The 20,057-nt window shown below is 39.8% G+C and overlaps 1 protein-coding gene across 3 annotated transcripts in view; it reads left to right on the top strand.

Moving 5' to 3' along the window:
* LOC150078525 (mitochondrial 10-formyltetrahydrofolate dehydrogenase) overlaps nt 1-20,057 on the top strand; it is a 910,691-nt gene that overhangs the window by 350,658 nt on the left and 539,976 nt on the right. For all 3 annotated transcript variants that reach the window (XM_090385282.1, XM_090385283.1, XM_090385284.1), the window contains one exon: nt 6,528-6,613. In XM_090385282.1, the coding sequence (XP_090241408.1) occupies nt 6,528-6,613 (86 nt within the window). The remainder of the gene's footprint in view (nt 1-6,527; nt 6,614-20,057) is intronic.

The raw sequence follows: 20,057 nt of genomic DNA, 5'->3' as shown, positions 1-20,057 counted from the left end.
GGGTTTGGCCTATATGTGTGGAGAAAAGGAAGTTCTTTTTTTTTTGGTACATTACGGGATATACATATCCTCTTTGTACTGAAGTGAAAATTGGCGACTTATTATTGGCGATTTTTTTTTTTTTGCTGAATTTTAAGAGAATTAATTTCAGGTAGGAGTTGATCTTCTTCAGAAAACATTCCCTTAATGGTTTCATGGTCTGTACCAGATCCAAAATGGGAATGTAGATATTATTTCTCGGCCAGCGTCTGATGAAACTTGGATGTTATTTGGTGGTTGTTACATCTACAATAATGGAAATGTTATTGTCCTGATTTTACAAATGTTACTGTACTGATGTTACTTTTTAGATCTTACTGTCCTGATTTGGTATGTTTGCTGTTATGAAGACAGGCTTGTGATCTAGAAATTGCAGTGTCTGGAGACTAGACTCTTGCTAGTAGTAGTAGTAGTAGTGGCGGCATGTGATGCAAGAAAGCATGTGTATGAGCTTATGCAGCATCAGCCAAAAAAAAAAAAAATCACACCATTCCCTCCAAATGCCTGTCCAATTCCTCCTTAAATTTATTCAACCTATCAACTTCCACAACAAAGATGGAAGTTTGTTCCAGCAATTAACCACCCGCTGGCAAAAAGCAATTTTCCGCACATCTATTCTACATCTGTCTTTTCTTAATTTGAATTTATGCCCCCTTAGGTTTGTAATCTGAACAAGTGGAAGGATCCCATCAGAATTCAGCATGCTCAACCCATTCAAGGCCTTATATACATCAATCAGATCACCGCGCAGGTGCCTAGTCTCCAGCCACTGCAATTTGCAGAACTTAAGCCTCTCTTGGTAAGAGGATCCCTTCATTCCTCTCACCAATCTTGTTGCCCTTCTCTGTACACGCTCAAGTAAATCTACATCCTTCCTAAAATGAGGCCTCAAGACCTGTACGCAGTACTCAAGGCTTGACTAACCATTGCCTTATAAAGAGGAATAATCACCTCCTTTTCCCTGCTAGCAAAATTCCTATACATCATTGACAAAACCCCATGACCTGTCCTTGCAGCCTGTCTGCATTGCTCAGAAAACTTCATATCTTACTACCCTCTATCTTCTCCCACTTAACCATCCTTTTATCCATTGTAACAACTTACGCTTAATACCATTCTGCTCCAATTTGTATAATAGTCTTTCATGCGCAACAGTGTCAAAAGCTTTCCTGAAATCCAAATAGATGATATCAAAATTATTTTTTGCATCCAGTTCCTTTGTAACCACATCATAATATCCTATCAAATTTGTCAGACAAGACTTTCCCTTAACAAACCCATGCTGTGTGTCTGAATTATTGCAGCAGTCTTGTCTAGATGATCCTGCAATGCATCTTTAACCAGTGACTTCATTATTTTACCCGGAACAGAAGTTAAACTAAGTGGTCTGTAATTACTCGTGTCACCCTTCGATCCCACTGTGTGAATTGGGGATACATTTGCACATCTTAAGTCCAAGGATGCTCTCATAATTGTGGCCAAGGGTTTGCTTAGTTGCTTTGTCGCCTCCTTTAATATAACTGGATAGATCCCATCCACCCCAGGTGCTTTTCTTATGTTTGACTTCGAAAATTTCTCCTCCACTTTGCTCCCAGTTATTACAAAATCATTAAGTATCCTGCTACAATTTGATAACCTTCTGCCATTTCCAAACCTTAATAACTCCTTGTGTGTGAATGTAGATGCAAAATACTCATTCACTTTGTTTGCTCTCTGGGCAGGATCATCAACAGTTGATCCATCGATATCAAGCAGACCAATCAGATTCATCCCCTTCCTTTCAGAGTTTATATAAGTAAAGAAATCCTTGCTGTTTTTCTTAGCATCTTTTGCCAAGGATTTTGCGTAATCTGCCTAACCTCCTTTTTGACCTGATTACAGACTATCTTATATCTGCCATAGGCTTCTGAGTCGCTTGATAATTTATATGCATCCCATGCATTTTTCTTCTCTGTTAAGAGTCTCATTAGTTCATTTGATAACCATTTAAGCCTAAACCTTGAACAGTATTTCTTAATAGGTATGAAACTTTTAGTATCTTCCACGATTAATTCCTTGAATGCTTCCCACTTAGAATTTACTGTTGGTAACATTGTCAGTTTATCCCACTGTACAGAATTTAAAAACTGTCGGAGACCACTGTACTCACCTTTACGGAAGCAAAAACCCTTTCCTTTACCCCTGATGGTAATTAAATCTTTAAGTAAATGCCACATCAGTACACTGTGATCACTGCCACCTAGTGGTTCCTTTATCCGCAAATTCTTAATACTCGAATGATCACTGCTGATAACCAGATCAAGAGTATTACTCTCTCTGGTTTCCTCTCGAACATGCTGCTGCAGAAAACAATCATCCAATAAATCCACAAAAGTCTTACTAGTGTGTGAGTGACTAACCCACAAGTTCCAGTCAATATCTGGGAAGTTAAAATCTCCCATTATAAGACATTCTGATTTACTGGCCCACTCTATTTCTCTGTATAATTGTTCATTGTACTCATTCAAGTCATTAGGCCTATAACACACTCCTATTCTTATATTTGCTTTCACAGTGCTTATGTCACACCAAACTGACTCAACAGTGCACTGTTCATCTATATCAACTGGGTGCACTTCTTTTGATTTTATGTTTTTCTTAATTAACAACATAACACCTCCTCCCTTCCTATCCTGTCTATCCTTTCTGTACACATTGTACTCCCCAAATTCCAGTTCTGCATTCCTTATATCTGTGTGACACCATGTCTCTGCTATCCCAACGATATCCGCCTTTGATATCTTGACCAACACTTCAAATTCATCAAATTTATTTACTATACTTCTAGCATTGGTATACATGCAAGCATACATGCTCCTATTCCTAGTTACCCTAACACATCCCATATACCCACTTATTTCAGGATGAGTGCCATCCGGCCCTGAAAACCCCAACACCCCTCATTCCAGGTCGCTACTTATTCTAATAGAAGTTGTGCAAGAATCACCTTCACCTCTGCCTATGGCTACTGTTAAACTATTAGTCCTTGTATCCCCCCCAAGCTAGCAGTTTTCCGACCCACCTAACGCTGCCTCGACAGCATCAGCAAATATTCTTGCACCCTTTCTATTTAAGTGTATTCCATCTCGGTAGAAGCAGTCTCTCCTGTTAACAAGTACAGTCCAGGCTAAAAAAAATTCTATCCCTTGAGCCTTGCACAATCTTTCCAGGGCCGAATTGGTCGACAAGGCTCTCATCATATACTCCCTCCTATCGTGTCTGGGCTGAATTGCAGACTCTTTCAAATTCAACCCTAATTCTCGGCTTTTGTTCAACAGTGACCTGTATTTGTTAAGTAATTCTGTCGGTCTCCTACTCTTAATATCATTAGTGCCAACATGTACAACTATATCACCTTTTGTGCCCTTAAAAGATGATATCCGCTCTACAACGTCATCAACCTTTGCCCCTGGCAGACATACCCTGGTCCTTTTCCACCTATCCTTTTTACAAAGCATGTTACCCGTTTCCCTGACAATAGCATTAGCATTAGTAGAGGCATTTGATGCAAGAAAGCAAGCTTATGCAGCATCAGCCAAAAAAATTAAAGTAAAATAAATAAATAAAAAATAACCACTTCCACTTCACCCCTGTGTTCGTTCGAAATACCTGTCCAGCCGAGCCTTAAACTTATTTAGGCTATCAACTTCCACGACAAGGGATGGAAGTCTGTTCCACCAACCAACCACCTGCTGGCTAAAGGCAAATTTCCGCACATCTATCCTACATCTGTCTTTCCTCAATTTGAATTTATGCCCTCTCAGCTGATTATTCTGAGCAAGAGGAAGAATCCCATCAGCATTGAGCATGCTCAAACCATTCAAGGCTTTGTACACCTCTATCAGATCACCTTGCTGCTGCCTAGTCTCCAGACACTGTAATTTGCAAAACTTAAGCCTTTCTTCGTAAGAGCACCCCTTTGTTCCATTCACTAATCTTGTTGCCCTTCTCTCTACTCGTTCCAGCAGCTCTACATCCTTCTTGAAATGAGGTCTCCAGACCTGTATACAGTACTCTATGTGTGGCCTGACCATTACCTTATACAAGGGAATAATCACCTCCTTATCCCTGCTAGAAAAATTCCTATATATCATTGACAATACACCATGAGCTACTCTTGCAGCCCGTCTGCACTGCTCAGAGAACTTCATATCTGCCTGCACAACCACCCCCAGGTCCCTTTCATTCTCTACCACTGTCAGTGTAGTACCAGAGTTGATACGTTGCTCTGGGGTGGCTGTTTCCCATATCTAGTACTTTACATTTGTCAATGTTAAACTTCATTTGTCACCTCTCAGCCCATGTGCTCAACCTTTCCAGATCCTGTTGCAGCAGCATAGTGTCAGTAGTGTCCTTGACGACCCTGCCAACCTTCGTATCGTGTGCAAACCTGGACATTAAGCTTGATATACCATCATCAATATCATTTATAAATACAGAAAACAATAAAGGACCCAATACTGAACCCTGACGGACTCCACTAATAACATTAGTCCACGATGAGCAGTGTCCATTGATTACCACTCTGTCTTCTCCCCCTCAACCACCCCTTTATCCATAGCAGCAATTTGCCTCCAATGCCACACTGCTACAATTTGTGCAGCAGTCTTCCATGTGCAACAGTATCAAAAGCCTTTCTAAGATCCAAGTATATAATATCAAAATTATTCCCTGCATCCAGTTATTATTATTATTATTATTATTAGCCATATGATGCAAGGAAGCCTGAGGCTTATGCTGCACCAGCCAAAAAAAAAAAAAAAAAAAAAAATTCCGCATTACCCTGAGAGAGAGAGAGAGAGAGAAAGAGAGAGAGGGAGGGAGGGAGAGAGAAAAGTAGAAGGGAATCACCAAGAAAGAGAAGAATGATGATATCCAGCTGAGGACCCCTGGGTTTGCCAAGCCCATACTCACCAGATGTGAGCCCCTGGGGTTGTTTTATGACTGCATCATAGTATCCAATCAAACTGGTCAGGCCAGACTTCCCCTTAACAAAACCATGCTGTGTCTGAGCTATAACTGAAGTCTTGTCTAGATGATCCTGCAGTGCTTCTTTAACCAGTGCCTCCATTAATTTTCCGGGAACAGAAGTTAAACTCACAGGTCTATAATAGAGTCACCAACAACTACTAGTTCCTGTGGGACCAGTGCATTCTGCCTTGCGTGATGACCAAGTGCAAGCTCTGGCATTGATGTGGGTAGCTGAGAGCCCGATGGTCCCCTCAATTTTGATCTTTCGAGGGCATCCACCCTGTCCTTTAAACTCTCATATAGGCCCATAACAATGCTGAGTTGTCGCCTGATTTCCTTACACTCCTTACATCACACACACAAGGTAATGTCATGTTCCGTTCCAGAGAGTTCGGCAGACATTTCACAAGTTGCACATTTTTTTAGGCTGTGATGCGTTGGAGAATCGCCCCCCTCAGTGCTCCCTCGAGTCACAGCACTCCTGCCACTTTGTGCACGTTGCATTGCTGCTCTAGTTTGGGGCATGCTATTTTAAATTAATAAGTTTAAAAAAATTAAATTAATTAAATGTCAATATTATGCTATCTAACAGAATCAGTAAAGTGTATTAATCTATATAATTATGCATTAGAGCTACGTAGGTATCTCAATGAAAAATTTGAATTCCCTACCACTATATACAAAAACAATGGCTGCATGTGATCTGATTTAAGTGCATAAGGCCTTGAATGGTTTCAACAAGCTCATTTCTGATGTGATTCTTCCTCTCACTTAGTTTATACACCTGACGGGGCATTAATTCAAATTGAGGAAAGAAGGGCTGTGCAGAAATTTGCCTTTAGGTAGCTGGTGGTTGATTGCTGGAACAAACTTTCAACTATTGTTGTGGAAGTGGATAGCTCAAATAAATTCAAGGAACAACTGGACAAATTTTGTGGCGAATAGATGGGTGAAATGGGTGTGTGTTTTTTTTTTTTTTTTTTTGTTTTGCCTCGTATGCCTATGCTAATGCTATGTGCGAGTCCTGTGGCACTGTTTTATCTGTGAGACGTATCTTCTTTATTTGTGGGGTTTTGGTGATATGTGTTTTACTGCTCTTATCCATCTGGCTAGGCCTTATACACTCAGTCAGATTTCAAAATGTCAGCTCTTGTTAAATTCTTACAATGTATTTATTTATATGCATGTATATAAAATGATGCATATATTTGTAATACATATTCTGCCTTTTTCCCTGATGCTTATTTAAACTTTTGATGATATACCCACTTTTAAAAGTTACCAAAATTTATTTTTAACTTTCTATAACCTTGTCTTAGCACATTCTATAACCTTGTCTTGCTGGATTTTACCTTGGTATGTTCTTTTATTTATTCTAAATATATCTATAGAGATGTGTGCCATACATACATACATTATTCATATATTTATTTATTTATAAAATAACATTATTATTTATTTTTGTTTGTTTTAAATAGTCCATTTGGGAAGGAATATTGAGTACCCAAGTAGAGAGATATACAGATTTCTTTAAAAGTGGTGCCGGCTCAATGGATGTTACAAGGTAGATATTGTCTTAAGTGAATTTATTTCATTTAAGTTAATTCATTTATATTCTAGACTTGGATACATACACAAAAAAAAAAAAAAAAAAGGAAAGAAAAAAGCATTCTCTGGTTTTGAAAAAAAGAGGCAAAATCAGGGTTTTCAGTAATCCTACAGCAATCTGTGTGGACTCTGGCACTGCTATGTGCAGCCACAAAAAATGCAAAGGCTGTGGTTAAACAATAGGACTGTTTTTTTTGCTGAAATAAAACAGTTACAAGAAAGTTGTAAGCTCTTTTAAATGCGGTGGTCATACATAGTAGAAATGGATATTTATTACAGATACCAATTCAGAAAAACAGTGCTTGTGAATACAAAGAATGTAAAAAGGCAGTTCATACACATTTTCATACTATTGTTAGAAGTATAGTTAATCAAGTTTATAATTTTGAAGGGCATAGTTGGTTTTGTTGATTTTGAAGGGTTTGTTAAATCAAGCACTGCTGTGCAAATGTGTGGGATGCTTTGGATCCTCGGTCGGGATCCCGATATGAGGGGGGTCCCAATCGAGGGAACCATCAAAGTCTCCACATAAAAGGCCTCTTAACTCCTTTTTTCATCTGAGCCCCAAGTACCTTTGCACTGCCCTGAATTATCAATGAATTTTGATATAATATGGAATTCTGCTGTCACTGAGATAAACTGGAAGCAGAGTCGACTGTGGTAGCCACAATGTGATCAAAAAATATAGAAATGATGGATGGAGAGAAAGAGTTATACTTCTAATAAGAAAGTACATGGATATACATTAGATGGAGAATCAGAATAACACTAAATAGTTCTGATTTGATATAATAAGTGGAACGACAAAACCGAAGAGTTTGCTGCAGACCTATTATTTGGAGTGAAGTGATCAGCTACACAGACAAAGTGTATTGACAAGAAAATAAGATTATTTTTTTATCGAGGGCGGGGTGTATAATTCTATTGGTATAGACTGGGACTTGTAGATAGTATTGGTAAAATGATGCAGGGAAACAAGTTTTCTTATGAAAACTCCAAGCACGAAAGGTTTATTTATTTGTTTGTTTGTTTGTTTGTTTGTTATTTGGTTTTTAGGAGCATTAGGTACTAAGGCCATATTGCTCTGGGATATGCGGTGGTCATTCCCTGACGTTTCCGCATCCTCCGTATTTGGTGGTGACGGGCTCGAACACCGGTTTAATCAAGAAGCGTGTGCTACGCACTGCTGCTCCTTCCCACCTGGCTATGGAGGCACGCACGAAAGGTATTATAATCTGTAGTACTGAGTACCTTGGGTGGAAGGCTGAGAAGAGAAGTTAAAATACCAGCAATATAAAGTATAAAAAGGCAACACAGAACAGGAGCAAACTCTGGGGCACAAGATTGTGACGTAAGCTTATTCCAGAGAACAGGAGCAGAAACAGAAGGAATAAATGAGGAAAAGTTGTCTGTTGGACAAAATAGATGCTGACTGGTTGTGGTTTGGAAAAAAGTGAAAGCAGTAGTTGTAGTTGAGGAGGACAACACCCTTTGAACTATCTATGTCGTGTAGCAGAAGCTGAACAGGCTTAATGTAGCCGAGTGGTTAGGGGCACGAGTAGAGTAGCACACGCTCTTTGAGTGGACTGGTGTTCAAGCCCGTGACTGCTAAATATGATCAACATTTGTAATTTGTATTGATTGATTTATTGTAAACTCCACTGACCTGGTGGTCATCCCGGAGTATAAACAAACAAGAACATTTATAAAACACAAATTGGAGTGATATTGTAAGAAATGTATCATTAAGATATGAGAGAGAGAAATTACCTCTTTCTCTCTCTCTCATATCTAGCCCTCTTTTATATAGAATCTAAGTGCCTGAGAGAGAGAGATTGAGATTTTGTGGGCACTGTCTAGATGGAACATTCCATGGTTGGGTGGGTTTGAGATTTATTAGAACAAGTAGTTAATCAAAAGAAAAGCATGCCACGAGCAAAAAAACAGATTTTTTTTTCTCTTTTTTGATTCCAAGGAAGTGGTATTGTTTACATGATTCTGCTGCATAAAAAAACTGGGTTTTTTGTTTTTTTTAATCACATTACAGAATTACGTGGAGATTGACATTTCAGGAATTGGTGATGGATATTCGAGATATTGATACTGTTTTGCAGAAGGCAGGGTTTCTCAAACTGAAATGTGGAATGCCGTTTCAGCATAACTATGGATGGGATTTCCAGTCAGTGATAGAAAGTCCATTAATATAAAAGAGAATCACAGCGGGAGAACGAAATGAACTTTGGTGGGAAACACCAACATTAGTGGAGAAGTTAGAAGGTGGAGAGCCATCTAAAACCCCCTTCAGAGAGAAGTCAGAGAAAAAACTGGATAGCTAGTTGCAAAAATAGTCAGCTATCCATAATAGGTGGAACAGGACCAGGGTATGTCTGCCAGGGGCAAAGGTTGATGACGTTGTAGAGCGAATATCATCTTTTAAGGGCACAAAAGGTGATATAGTTGTACACGTTGGCACTAATAATATTAAGAGTAGGAGACCGGCAGAATTACTTAACAAGTACAGGTCACTGTTGAACAAAAGCCGAGAATTAGGGTTGAATTTGAAAGTGTCTGCAATTCTGCCCAGACACGATAGGAGGGAGTATATGATGAGAGCCTTGTCGATCAATTCGGCCCTGGAAAGATTGTGCAAGGCTCAAGGGGTAGAATTTTTTTCAGCCTGGACTGTACTTGTTAACAGGAGAGATTGCTTCTACAGGGATGGGATACACTTAAATAGAAAGGGTGCAAGAATATTTGCTGATGCTATCGAGGCAGTGTTAGGTGGGTCGGAAAACTGCTAGCTTGGGGGGAGACAAAGACCAATAGATTGACAGTAGCCACTGGCAGAGGTGAAAGAGATTCTTGCACTGCTTCTATTAGAATGAGCAGAAGCCTGAAAAACAAGATGCATGGTATTTCAGAGACTGCTGGGAGCCATTGCGGTACAAATAAACACATGGGTTGTGTTAGGGTAGCTAAGAATAGAAACAGGTGCAGGTATACTTGCGTGTACACCAATGCTAGGAGTTTAGTAAATAAATTTGATGAATTTGAGGTATTGCTCAAAACATCAAAGGCAGATATTGTTGGGATATCAGAGATGTGGTGTCACACAGATATAAGGGATGCAGAACTGCAATTTGGGGAGTACAACGTCTACAGAAAGGATAGACAGGATAGGAAGGGGGGAGGGGTTATGCTATTAGTTAAGAAATACATAAAAACCAAGGAAGTGAAGCCAGTCGACATCGCTGGACAGTGCAGTGTTGAGTCAGTTTGGTGTGACATAAGCATTGGGAGATCAAAATTGAGAGTAGGAGTGTGCTATAGGCCTAATGACTCTGATGAGTATAATAAGGAACTGTACAGGGAAATAGAGTGGGTGAGTAAATCAGAGAGTCTTATAATGGGAGATTTTAATTTCCCAGATATTGACTGGAATTTGGGGGCTGGTTACTCACACACTAGCAGGGCTTTTGTGGATTTATTGGATGATTGTTTTCTACATCAGCATGTTCAGGAGGCAACTAGAGGGAGTAATACTCTTGATTTGATTATCAGCAGTGATCCTTCATGCATTAAGAATCTGCAGATAAATGAACCACTAGGTGGCAGTGATCACAGTGTGCTGAAGTGGGATTTACTGAAAGAGGTAACTACCATTAGGGGTAAAGGGAAGGGTTATTGCTTCCGTAAAGGCGACTACGATGGACTGAGACAGTATTTAAATTCTATACAGTGGGACCAACTGATGATGTTACCAACAGCAAATTCAAAATGGGAAGCATTCAAAGAACATACCTTGGAAGCTACTAGGCTTTACATACCAACTAAGAAATATTGTTCAAGGTTTAGGCCAAAATGGATGTCAGATGAAGTAATGAGGCATATGGCAGAGAAGAAAAATGCATGGGATACTTACAAATTAACACATGACACAGAAGCCTATGATAGATACAAGTTGATATGCAACCAAGTAACAAAGGAGGTTAGGCAGACGAAGGCAGATTATGAGAAATCCTTGGCAAGGGATGCAAAGAAAAACAGCAAAGAGTTCTTTACTTATGTAAACTCTAGAAGGAAGGGGATGAATCAGATTGGTCCACTTGATATTGATGGGTCAACTGTTGATGATCCTGCTCAGGTAGCTAACAAACTAAATGAATATTTTGCATCGACATTCACACACGAGGAGTTATTCAGCAAGGGGAATGCCAGAGGTGTATTCAACTCTAGCAGTAAGCTAGAGAATCTTGAAATAACTGGGAGTAAAGTGGAGGAGAAACTGTTGAAGATAAACACAAGAAAGGCACCCGGGGTGGATGGGATCTATCCAGTTATATTAAAGGAGGCAGCAAAGGAAGTAAGCAAACCCTTAGCCATAATTATGAGAGCTTCCTTGGACTCAGGGGAGGTACCCACAGACTGGAGATGTGCAAATGTGACCCCAATTCACAAAGGAGGATCAAAGGCTGACACAAGTAACTATAGACCTGTGAGCTTAACTTCTGTTCCAGGAAAATTAATGGAGGCACTGGTTAAAGAAGCACTGCAGGATCATTTAGACAAGACTTCAGTTATAGCTCAGACACAGCATGGTTTTGTTAAGGGGAAGACTTGTCTGACCAATTTGATTGGATACTATGATGCAGTCACAAAGGAACTGGATGCAGGGAATAACTTTGATATTATATACTTGGATATTAGAAAGGCTTTTGATACTGTTGCACATGGAAGACTGCTGCACAAATTAGAGCAGTGTGGCATTGGAGGCAAATTGCTGCTGTGGATAAAGGGGTGGCTGAGGGGGAGAAGACAGAGAGTGGTAATCTATGGACACTGCTCGTCGTGGACTAAATGTTATTAGTGGAGTCCCTCAGTGTTGGGTCTATTATTGTTTTCGGTATTCATAAATGATATTGATGAGGGTATATCAAGCTTAATGTCGAAGTTTGCAGACGATACAAAGGTAGGCAGGGTTGTCAAGGACACTACTGACACTATGCTGCTGCAACAGGATCTGGAAAGGTAGAGCAGATGGGCTGAGAGGTGGCAAATGAAGTTTAACATTGACAAATGTAAAGTACTACACATGGGAAACAGCAACCCCAGGGCAACGTATCAACTCTGTGGTACTACACTGACAGTGGTAGAGAATGAAAGGGACTTGGGGGTGATTGTGCAGGCAGATATGAAGTTCTCTGAGCAGTGCAGACGGGCTGCAAGAGTAGCTCATGGAGTATTGTCAATGATATACAGGAATTTTTCCAGCAGGGATAAGGAGGTGATTATTCCATTGTATAAGGCAATGGTCAGGCCACACCTAGAGTACTGTATACAGGTCTGGAGGCCTCATTTCAAGAAGGATGTAGAGCTGCTGGAACGAGTACAGAGAAGGGCAACAAGATTAGTGAATGGAACAAAGGGGTGCTCTTACGAAGAAAGCTTAAGTTTTGCAAATTACAGTGTCTGGAAACTAGGTACCAGCGAGGTGATCTGATAGAGGTGTATAAAGCCTTGAATGGTTTAAGCATGCTCAATGCTGATGGGATACTTCCTCTAGCTCAGAAAAATCACCTGAGAGGGCATAAATTCAAATTGAGGAAAGACAGATGTAGGATAGATGTGCGGAAATTTGCCTTTAGCCAGAGGGTGGTTGGTTGGTGGAACAGACTGCCATCCCTTGTGGTGGAGGTTGATAGCCTAAATAAGTTTAAGGCTCAGCTGGACAGGTATTTTGAACGAACAGAGGGGTGAAGTGGAAGTGGGTTTTTTTTTTTTTTTTTTTTGGCTGATGCTGCATAAGCTTGCTTTCTTGCATCAAATGCCTCTACTAATGCTAATGCTAATAAGATGGGAGCTTGTTTAGAAGGCCTTTATGCAAAACGTGATCAAAAACCTTAGAAACTTGTCAAGGGTAACTACTTGATTTTCACTTTTCCATTGAATTTATCCAAATTTGAATAATATAAGCTGGTAGATCACTAGTTGATTGATACTAGATGTGTGAAAGGTGAAGGTTTTTTATTTGTTTTTTTGGCTGATGCTGTATAAGCTTGCTTTCTTGCATCATATGCCTCAACTAATGCTAAATGCTAATATATTAGCTTATGTGATCAGATGGGAAGGTTTCAAGATACTTTCAATCTATTTTTAGTTTTGGATTTGCATTTGATAGTCTTCTCCATTATTTTGAAAAAAGTAGAGATAAGTGCAGAGGCAATAATTGGAAGGAGGGGCAGAATTTGTCTTCCTTATAGGAAACTGGCTGGATAAGTTTCCAAGTCGAAGGAAAAACACAAGCTGAATAAGAAAGCATAATAAGAAAGCTGAACAGCAGCATAGGTTTGGAGAACAACGTATATGCTACCAGCAAAAAAACAAAGTTAATAAATAAAAAAAAATAATAATAGTAATAATAAGAAAGGGTGTGATTAGCCAGTGGTTATGATGCCACACCACCAATATCATGGACCTGGGCTCAAATCCCACCACAATTTAAAAAAAAAAAAAAAAAACCCCAACTGCATGTGTACTCTGTACGCATGAAAGATGTTTTGTGTGTAAACAACTTTGACGAAAGTCAGAACCGTTTTATAGACGAACAGCTACAACCAAAATCATGAACGATGTAACATTTTATGCTCACAGCCGCTACTTACTCTACCAAATCAGTGTTAGTGACATTAGTGTCATACTTCAGTCTGAAATATTTAGTATGAACAATGTTATGTTTTATGCACATGCCCGCTGCTTATTCTGCCGAATCGTTTGGAAGAAGAAGAGGCCAATAGCCTAATTACCCATTTGATGTAGCCATTTGTTGAATAGTATGATTCAACAAAACAAGTATTTGTATTGTTTACAATCTGCATTTTCATTACATTCCATTGTTAGGTGCCTAGATGTTTTCACATCAATAATTTTCTGAGTGGTGAAAGGGACTGAATGCCACACTGCTATATCCTTTGTGTTTGACAATGCTGAAGTCAAGTATGGAGTGTTGTTGGAGTTGCGTTTGATAGTCCTCTCCATTACTTTGAAAAAAGTAGAGATAAGTGCAGAGGCAATAATTGGAAGGAGGGGCAGAATTTGTCTTCCTTATTGGAAACTAGCTGGATAAGTATCGAGCAAGCCATCCTTAGAAAATAAAGATAGAGGTAGCGATGAGTGTGCGAGAACGACAAAGGCTATCGGGATTGCATAAAAGACAACCAGAAAATCAGTCATTGGATATAGCAGTGCCTTCAACCAGCAGTGCTCTCCATCTAACAATGTATCTGAAGTGAGTATGAATTATGTTTAGCAGGACAGTTCTCCATTTACAGAGCAGATGAGTTTAAATGATCTAGCTCCTTTTCTTTACACAGACTACTATTTACATTAGAACGCCCATCAAGAGTTTGAAAGGATATTTATGAAAAATTATTTCTGTTCTGTATGCTACATTTGTGATCGTCAATGTACGAAAACGACACAAAGAAACCAGCTGCTAAAGATGTACCATTGATACGCACTGCATTTCCCGAGGTTGGTGTCGATGGGATTCTTGTGTGTAATAGTTGCAGAGGATCATTTAAGAACAACACCATCCAGCACTATATAAGTCAAACAGCTTTGTCCACCCAGAAATCCCATCGCATTTACCGAAGTTGGATTTAATGACAGAGAGACTTATTTCTCCTCACTTACTGTTCATGCAAATAAGGCTCCTGACACACGCATACAGACAATACGTCCCTTGCTAGAAATATACAGCCGCTTCAGTAGTACAGATGGGTACTGTAACGTCTACATTACATATGCACCAACTGGTAAGGCTGCCGTTGTGAAAGATGGGACTACTGTGCACACTGCCCTCAAGATATCCATTTCGAAAAATCTGCTTCTGTCAGTGGAAGTCGCACAAAAATACAGATTGCTGTATTGTTGTGCGATATGTCAAAGCACTAATAATTGATGAATTCAGTATGATTGGTGCTGAGCTGTTATCGCAAACAAATGCTAAGTTAAAATAGATAACTGGAAATGTCAAAACAACCTTCAGTGGGCAGGACATGTTCCTAATCAAGGACTTATATCAACTACCTCTAGCTTGAGTGACTGCGATCTATAAACAGGTAAAGCATCATATCACTGGCCCCATTCTCTGGCATGGCTTCAGATACTATGAACTCGATCAGGTTATGCGCCAATCGAATGACATGTTTTCATCTGTGTTAACCAAAATCTCTAACGGAGTAGATCAGAATGAGCAAGAACTTATCGAGTCACTTTTCTTTGCTCGAGATGAAACCGATTGCTTCTGTCCAGAACAGTATACGGCTCTACTTGCAAAATAATTCCATCAGTGAGTGCAACCATGCCATCCTCAGGGCTGTAGAGGAGAAAGTGGAATCAGTCATGCAAGATATCATTGTTGGTTGCATGAATGCAGAGCATGATGCACATGTTCGCCAGAAACTCTATAAAATATTAGTTATCGAAACTAGCGGATTAGCATTAGCATTAGTAGAGGCATTTGATGCAAGAAAGCAAGCTTATGCAGCATCTTAACTCAATTTGAATTTATGCCCTTTCAGGTGATTATTCTGAGCGAGAGGAAGAATCCCATCAGCATTGAGCATGCTGAAACCATTCAAGGCTTTATACACCTCTATCATATCACCTCGCTGGTGCCTAGTATACTTATTATACTCATCAGAGAATAATAAGAATTTCCCATTATAAGAATCTCATTATACTCATCAGCTGAGAGCTTGATGGGGCCCTCACTTTTAATACTTCGAGGGCATCCACCCATCCACCCTAACAATGCTGAGTTCTCGCCTGATTTCCTTACACTCTTTGCATCACGTGCACACACACAAAGACATCCCCCATGGCAGTATCATGTCCCGTACCCGACTACTACACAAACATCAAGCAACTAGTGCATTTTAATAGGCTGTGATTCAGAGGGCAACTGCCCCCCTCAGTTCTCCCCTGAGCCATAGCACTCCCCTTAGCTTGAGCCTTTTGCTTTGCTGCTCTGGTCTGAGTCATGATTTCGATTTAATTTCAATAAAATTTCAATTTCAGTACAAAATTAAAACCCTAAACTTATATCCAAACACAGTTATAACTCTATATTTATGTTTCAGTATCGAGTGTTAGATAACACTCGAAACCCTTTATATAACTTCTGTATCAAGTTAAGTATTAATTATTTATTTTTTACTAATTAGCATTAGCATTAGTAGAAGCATTTGATGCAAGAAAGCAAGCTTATGCAGCATCAGCCAAAAAAAAAAAAAAAAACCACTTCCACTTCACCCCTCTGTTCGTTCAAAATATCTGTCCAGCTGAGCCTTAAACTTATTTAGGCTCTCAACTTCCACGACAAGGGATGGAAGTCTGTTCCACCAACCAACCACCCGCTGGCTAAAGGCAAATTTCCGCACGTCTGTCCTACATCTGTCTTTCCTCAATTTGAATTTATGCCCTCTCAGGTGATTATTCTGAGCGAGAGGAAGAATCCCATCAGCATTGAGTATACTCAAACCATTCAAGGCTTTATACACCTCTATCAGATCACCTCGCTGGTGCCTAGTCTCCAGACACTGTAATTTGCAAAACTTAAGCCTTTCTTCATAAGAGCACCCCTTTGTTCCATTCACTAATCTTGTTGCCCTTCTCTGTACTTGTTACAGCAGCTCTACATCCTTCTTGAAATGAGGCCTCCAGACCTGTATACAGTACTCTAGGTGTGGTCTGACCATTAAGGAGATACTATGATGCAGGGATAAGGAGGTGATTATTGCCTTATACAAGGGAATAATCACCTCCTTATCCCTGCTAGAAAAATTTCTATATATCATTGACAATACACCATGAGCTACTCTTGCAGCCTGTCTGCACTACTCAGAGAACTTCATATTTGCTTGCACAACCACCCCCAGGTCCCTTTCATTCTCTACCACTGTCAGTGTAGTACCACTGAGTTGATACGTTGCTCTGGGGTTGCTGTTTCCCATGTGTAGTACTTTACATTTGTCAATGTTAAACTTCATTTGCCACCTCTCAGCCCATCTGCTCTACCTTTCCAGATCCTGTTGCAGCAGCATAGTGTCAGTAGTGTCCTTGACAACCCTGCCTACCTTTGTATCGTCTGCAAACTTCGACATTAAGCTTGATATACCCTCATCAATATCATTTATGAATACCGAAAACAATAATAGACCCAACACTGAGGGACTCCACTAATAACATTTAGTCCACGACGAGCAGTGTCCATAGATTACCACTCTCTGTCTTCTCCCCCTCAGCCACCCCTTTATCCACAGCAGCAATTTGCCTCCAATGCCACACTGCTCTAATTTGTGCAGCAGTCTTCCATGTGCAACAGTATCAAAAGCCTTTCTAATATCCAAGTATATAATATCAAAGTTATTCCCTGCATCCAGTTCCTTTGTGACTGCATCATAGTATCCAATCAAATTGGTCAGACAAGACTTCCTCTTAACAAAACCATGCTGTGTCCAAGCTATAGCTGAAGTCTTGACTAAATGATCCTGCAGTGCTTCTTTAACTAGTGCCTCCATTAATTTTTCTGAAACAGAAGTTAAACTCACAGGTCTATAATTACTTGTGTCAGCCTTTGATCCTCCTTTGTGAATTGGGGTGACATTTGCACATCTCCAGTCTGTGGGTACCTCCCCTGAGTCCAAGGAAGCTCTCATAATTATGGTTAAGGGTTTGCTTACTTCTTTTGCTGCCTCCTTTAATATAACTGGATAGATCCCATCCACCCCGGGTGCCTTTCTTGTGTTTATCTTCAGCAATTTCTCCTCCACTTTACTCTCAGTTATTACAAGATTCTCTAGCTTACTGCTAGAGTTGAATACACCTCTGGCTTTCCCCTTGATAAATAACTCCTCATGTGTGAATGTCGATGCAAAATATTCATTCAGCATGTCAGCTACCTGAGCAGGATCATCAACAGTCGACCCATCGATATCAAGTGGACCAATCTGATTCATCCCCCTCCTTCTACAGTTTACATAAATAAAGAACTCTTTGCTGTTTTTCTTTGCATCCCTTGCCAAAGATTTCTCATAATCTGCCTTCGCCTGCCTAACCTCCTTTGTAACTTGGTTGCATATCAACTTGTATCTATTATAGGCTTCTGTGTCATGTGTTAATTTGTATGTATCCCATGCATGTTTCTTCTCTGACATATGCCTCATCAGTTCATCTGACATCCATTTTGGGCCTAAGCCTTGAACAATATTTCTTAGTTGGTATGTATAGCCTAGTAGCTTCGAAGATAAGTTCTTTGAATGCTTCCCATTTTGAATTTGCTGTTGGCAACATCACCAGTTGGTCCCACTGTATAGAATTTAAATACTGTCTCAGTCCATCGTAGTCACCTTTACGAAAGCAATAACCCTTCCATTTACCCCTAATGGTAGTTACCTCTTTGAGTAAATCCCACTGCAGCACACTGTGATCACTGCCACCTAGTGGTTCATTTATCTGCAGATTCTTAATGCATGAAGAATCACTGATGATAATCAAATCAAGAGTATTCCTCCCTCTAGTTGCCTCCCGAACATGCTGATGTAGGAAAACAAATCATCCAATAAATCCACAAAAGCCTTGCTAGTGTGTGAGTGACCAGCCCCCAAATTCCAGTCAATATCTGGGAAATTAAAATCTCCCATTATAAGACTCTCTTATTTACTGGCCCACTCTATTTCCCTGTACAGTTTCTTATTATACTCATCAGAGTCATTAGGCCTATAGCACACTCCTACTCTCAATTTTGATCTCCCAGTGCTTATGTCACACCAAACTGCCTCGACACTGCACTGTCCAGCGATGTCGACTGGCTTCACTTCCTTGGATTTTATGTATTTCTTAACTAATAGCATAACCCCTCCTACCTTCCTATCCAGTCTATCCTTTCTGTAGACGTTGTATTCCCCAAATTCCAGTTCTGCATTCCTTATATCTGTGTGACATCACGTCTTTGATATCCCAACAATATCTGCCTTTGTTGTTTTGAGCAATACCTCAAATTCATCAAATTTATTTACTAAACTCCTAGCATTGGTGTACATGTAAGTATACATGCACCTATTTCTATTCTTAGCTACCCTAACACAACCCATGTGTTTACTTGTACCGCAATGACTCCCGGCAGTCTCTGAAATATACTGCATCTTGTTTTTCAGGCTTCTGCTCATTCCAATAGAAGCAGTGCAAGAATCTCTTTCACCTCTGCCAGTGGCTACTGTTAATCTATTTGTCTTTGTCTCCCCCCAAGCTAGCAGTTTTCCGACCCACCTAACACTGCCTCGATAGCATCAGCAAATATTCTTGCACCCTTTCTATTTAAGTGTATCCCATCCCTGTAGAAGCAATCTCTTCTGTTAACAAGTACAGTCCAGGCTGAAAAAAATTCTATCCCTTGAGCCTTGCACAATCTTTCCAGGGCCGAATTGATCGACAAGGCTCTCATCATATACTCCCTCCTATCGGAGGGAGTATAGGGACAATGAAGTTGAACAGATTAATTATCTGGGCAGAATTGCAGACACTTTCAAATTCAATCCTATTTCACGGCTTTTTTTCAACAGTGACCTGTTCTTGTTAAGCAATTCTGCTGGTCTCCTACTCTTGATATCATTAGTGCCAACGTGTACAACAATATCACCTTTTGTGCCCTTAAAAGTTTATATCTGCTCTACAACGTCATCAACCTTTGCCCCTGGCAGACATACCCTGGTCCTGTTCCACCTATCCATTTTACAAAGCATGTTCCCCGTTTCCCTGACAATAGAGTCACCAACAACTACTAGTTCCTTTGTGACTAGTATATTATTTATAGTTAAAAGTACAATTTAATTGACAATGAAGTTGAACAGATTAATTATCTGATTAATTGACAATGTTATGTACTATACTATACTGTATTACGCTTATGCTATCTAGTTCGAGATATTTTGTATCGCGTAACAATGGCGGCAGTTTACGAACGGTAAACAGTGGATTTGGAACCCTTTCCGGTACTAAGTAATATCTACAAAATCTCTATCTAAGTTACTTTAAACTAAGTATCGTAAATAGGAATATAAAGCTACTCTAGAAAATAAGTTAATGTGCCAATTTAATCTAATAAAACAGAAAATAAATCAGAAAAATCTTCTCTGTTCCAGGAGCTGCAAAAAACTACGTCCGCACAGGCTACCCTAGTTCTCAAACTGATGACTCTCGTTCTCAAACCATTCTCAAACAGAAGAGCAGAAGTTTGCCTTTAGCCAGCAGGTTGTTGATTGCTGGAACCAACTTCCATATGTCGTTGTAGAAATTGACAGCTTAAATAAATTAAAAGCAGAACTAGAAAAACATTATGA

Source organism: Mastigoproctus giganteus, chromosome 11 (genome assembly GCF_048544385.1).
Source record: "Mastigoproctus giganteus isolate SK-2022 chromosome 11, ASM4854438v1, whole genome shotgun sequence".
NCBI lineage: Eukaryota > Metazoa > Arthropoda > Arachnida > Uropygi > Thelyphonidae > Mastigoproctus > Mastigoproctus giganteus.
The sequence above is the reverse complement of the archived record's forward strand: the minus strand, read 5'-3'. Positions and strand labels throughout refer to the sequence as shown.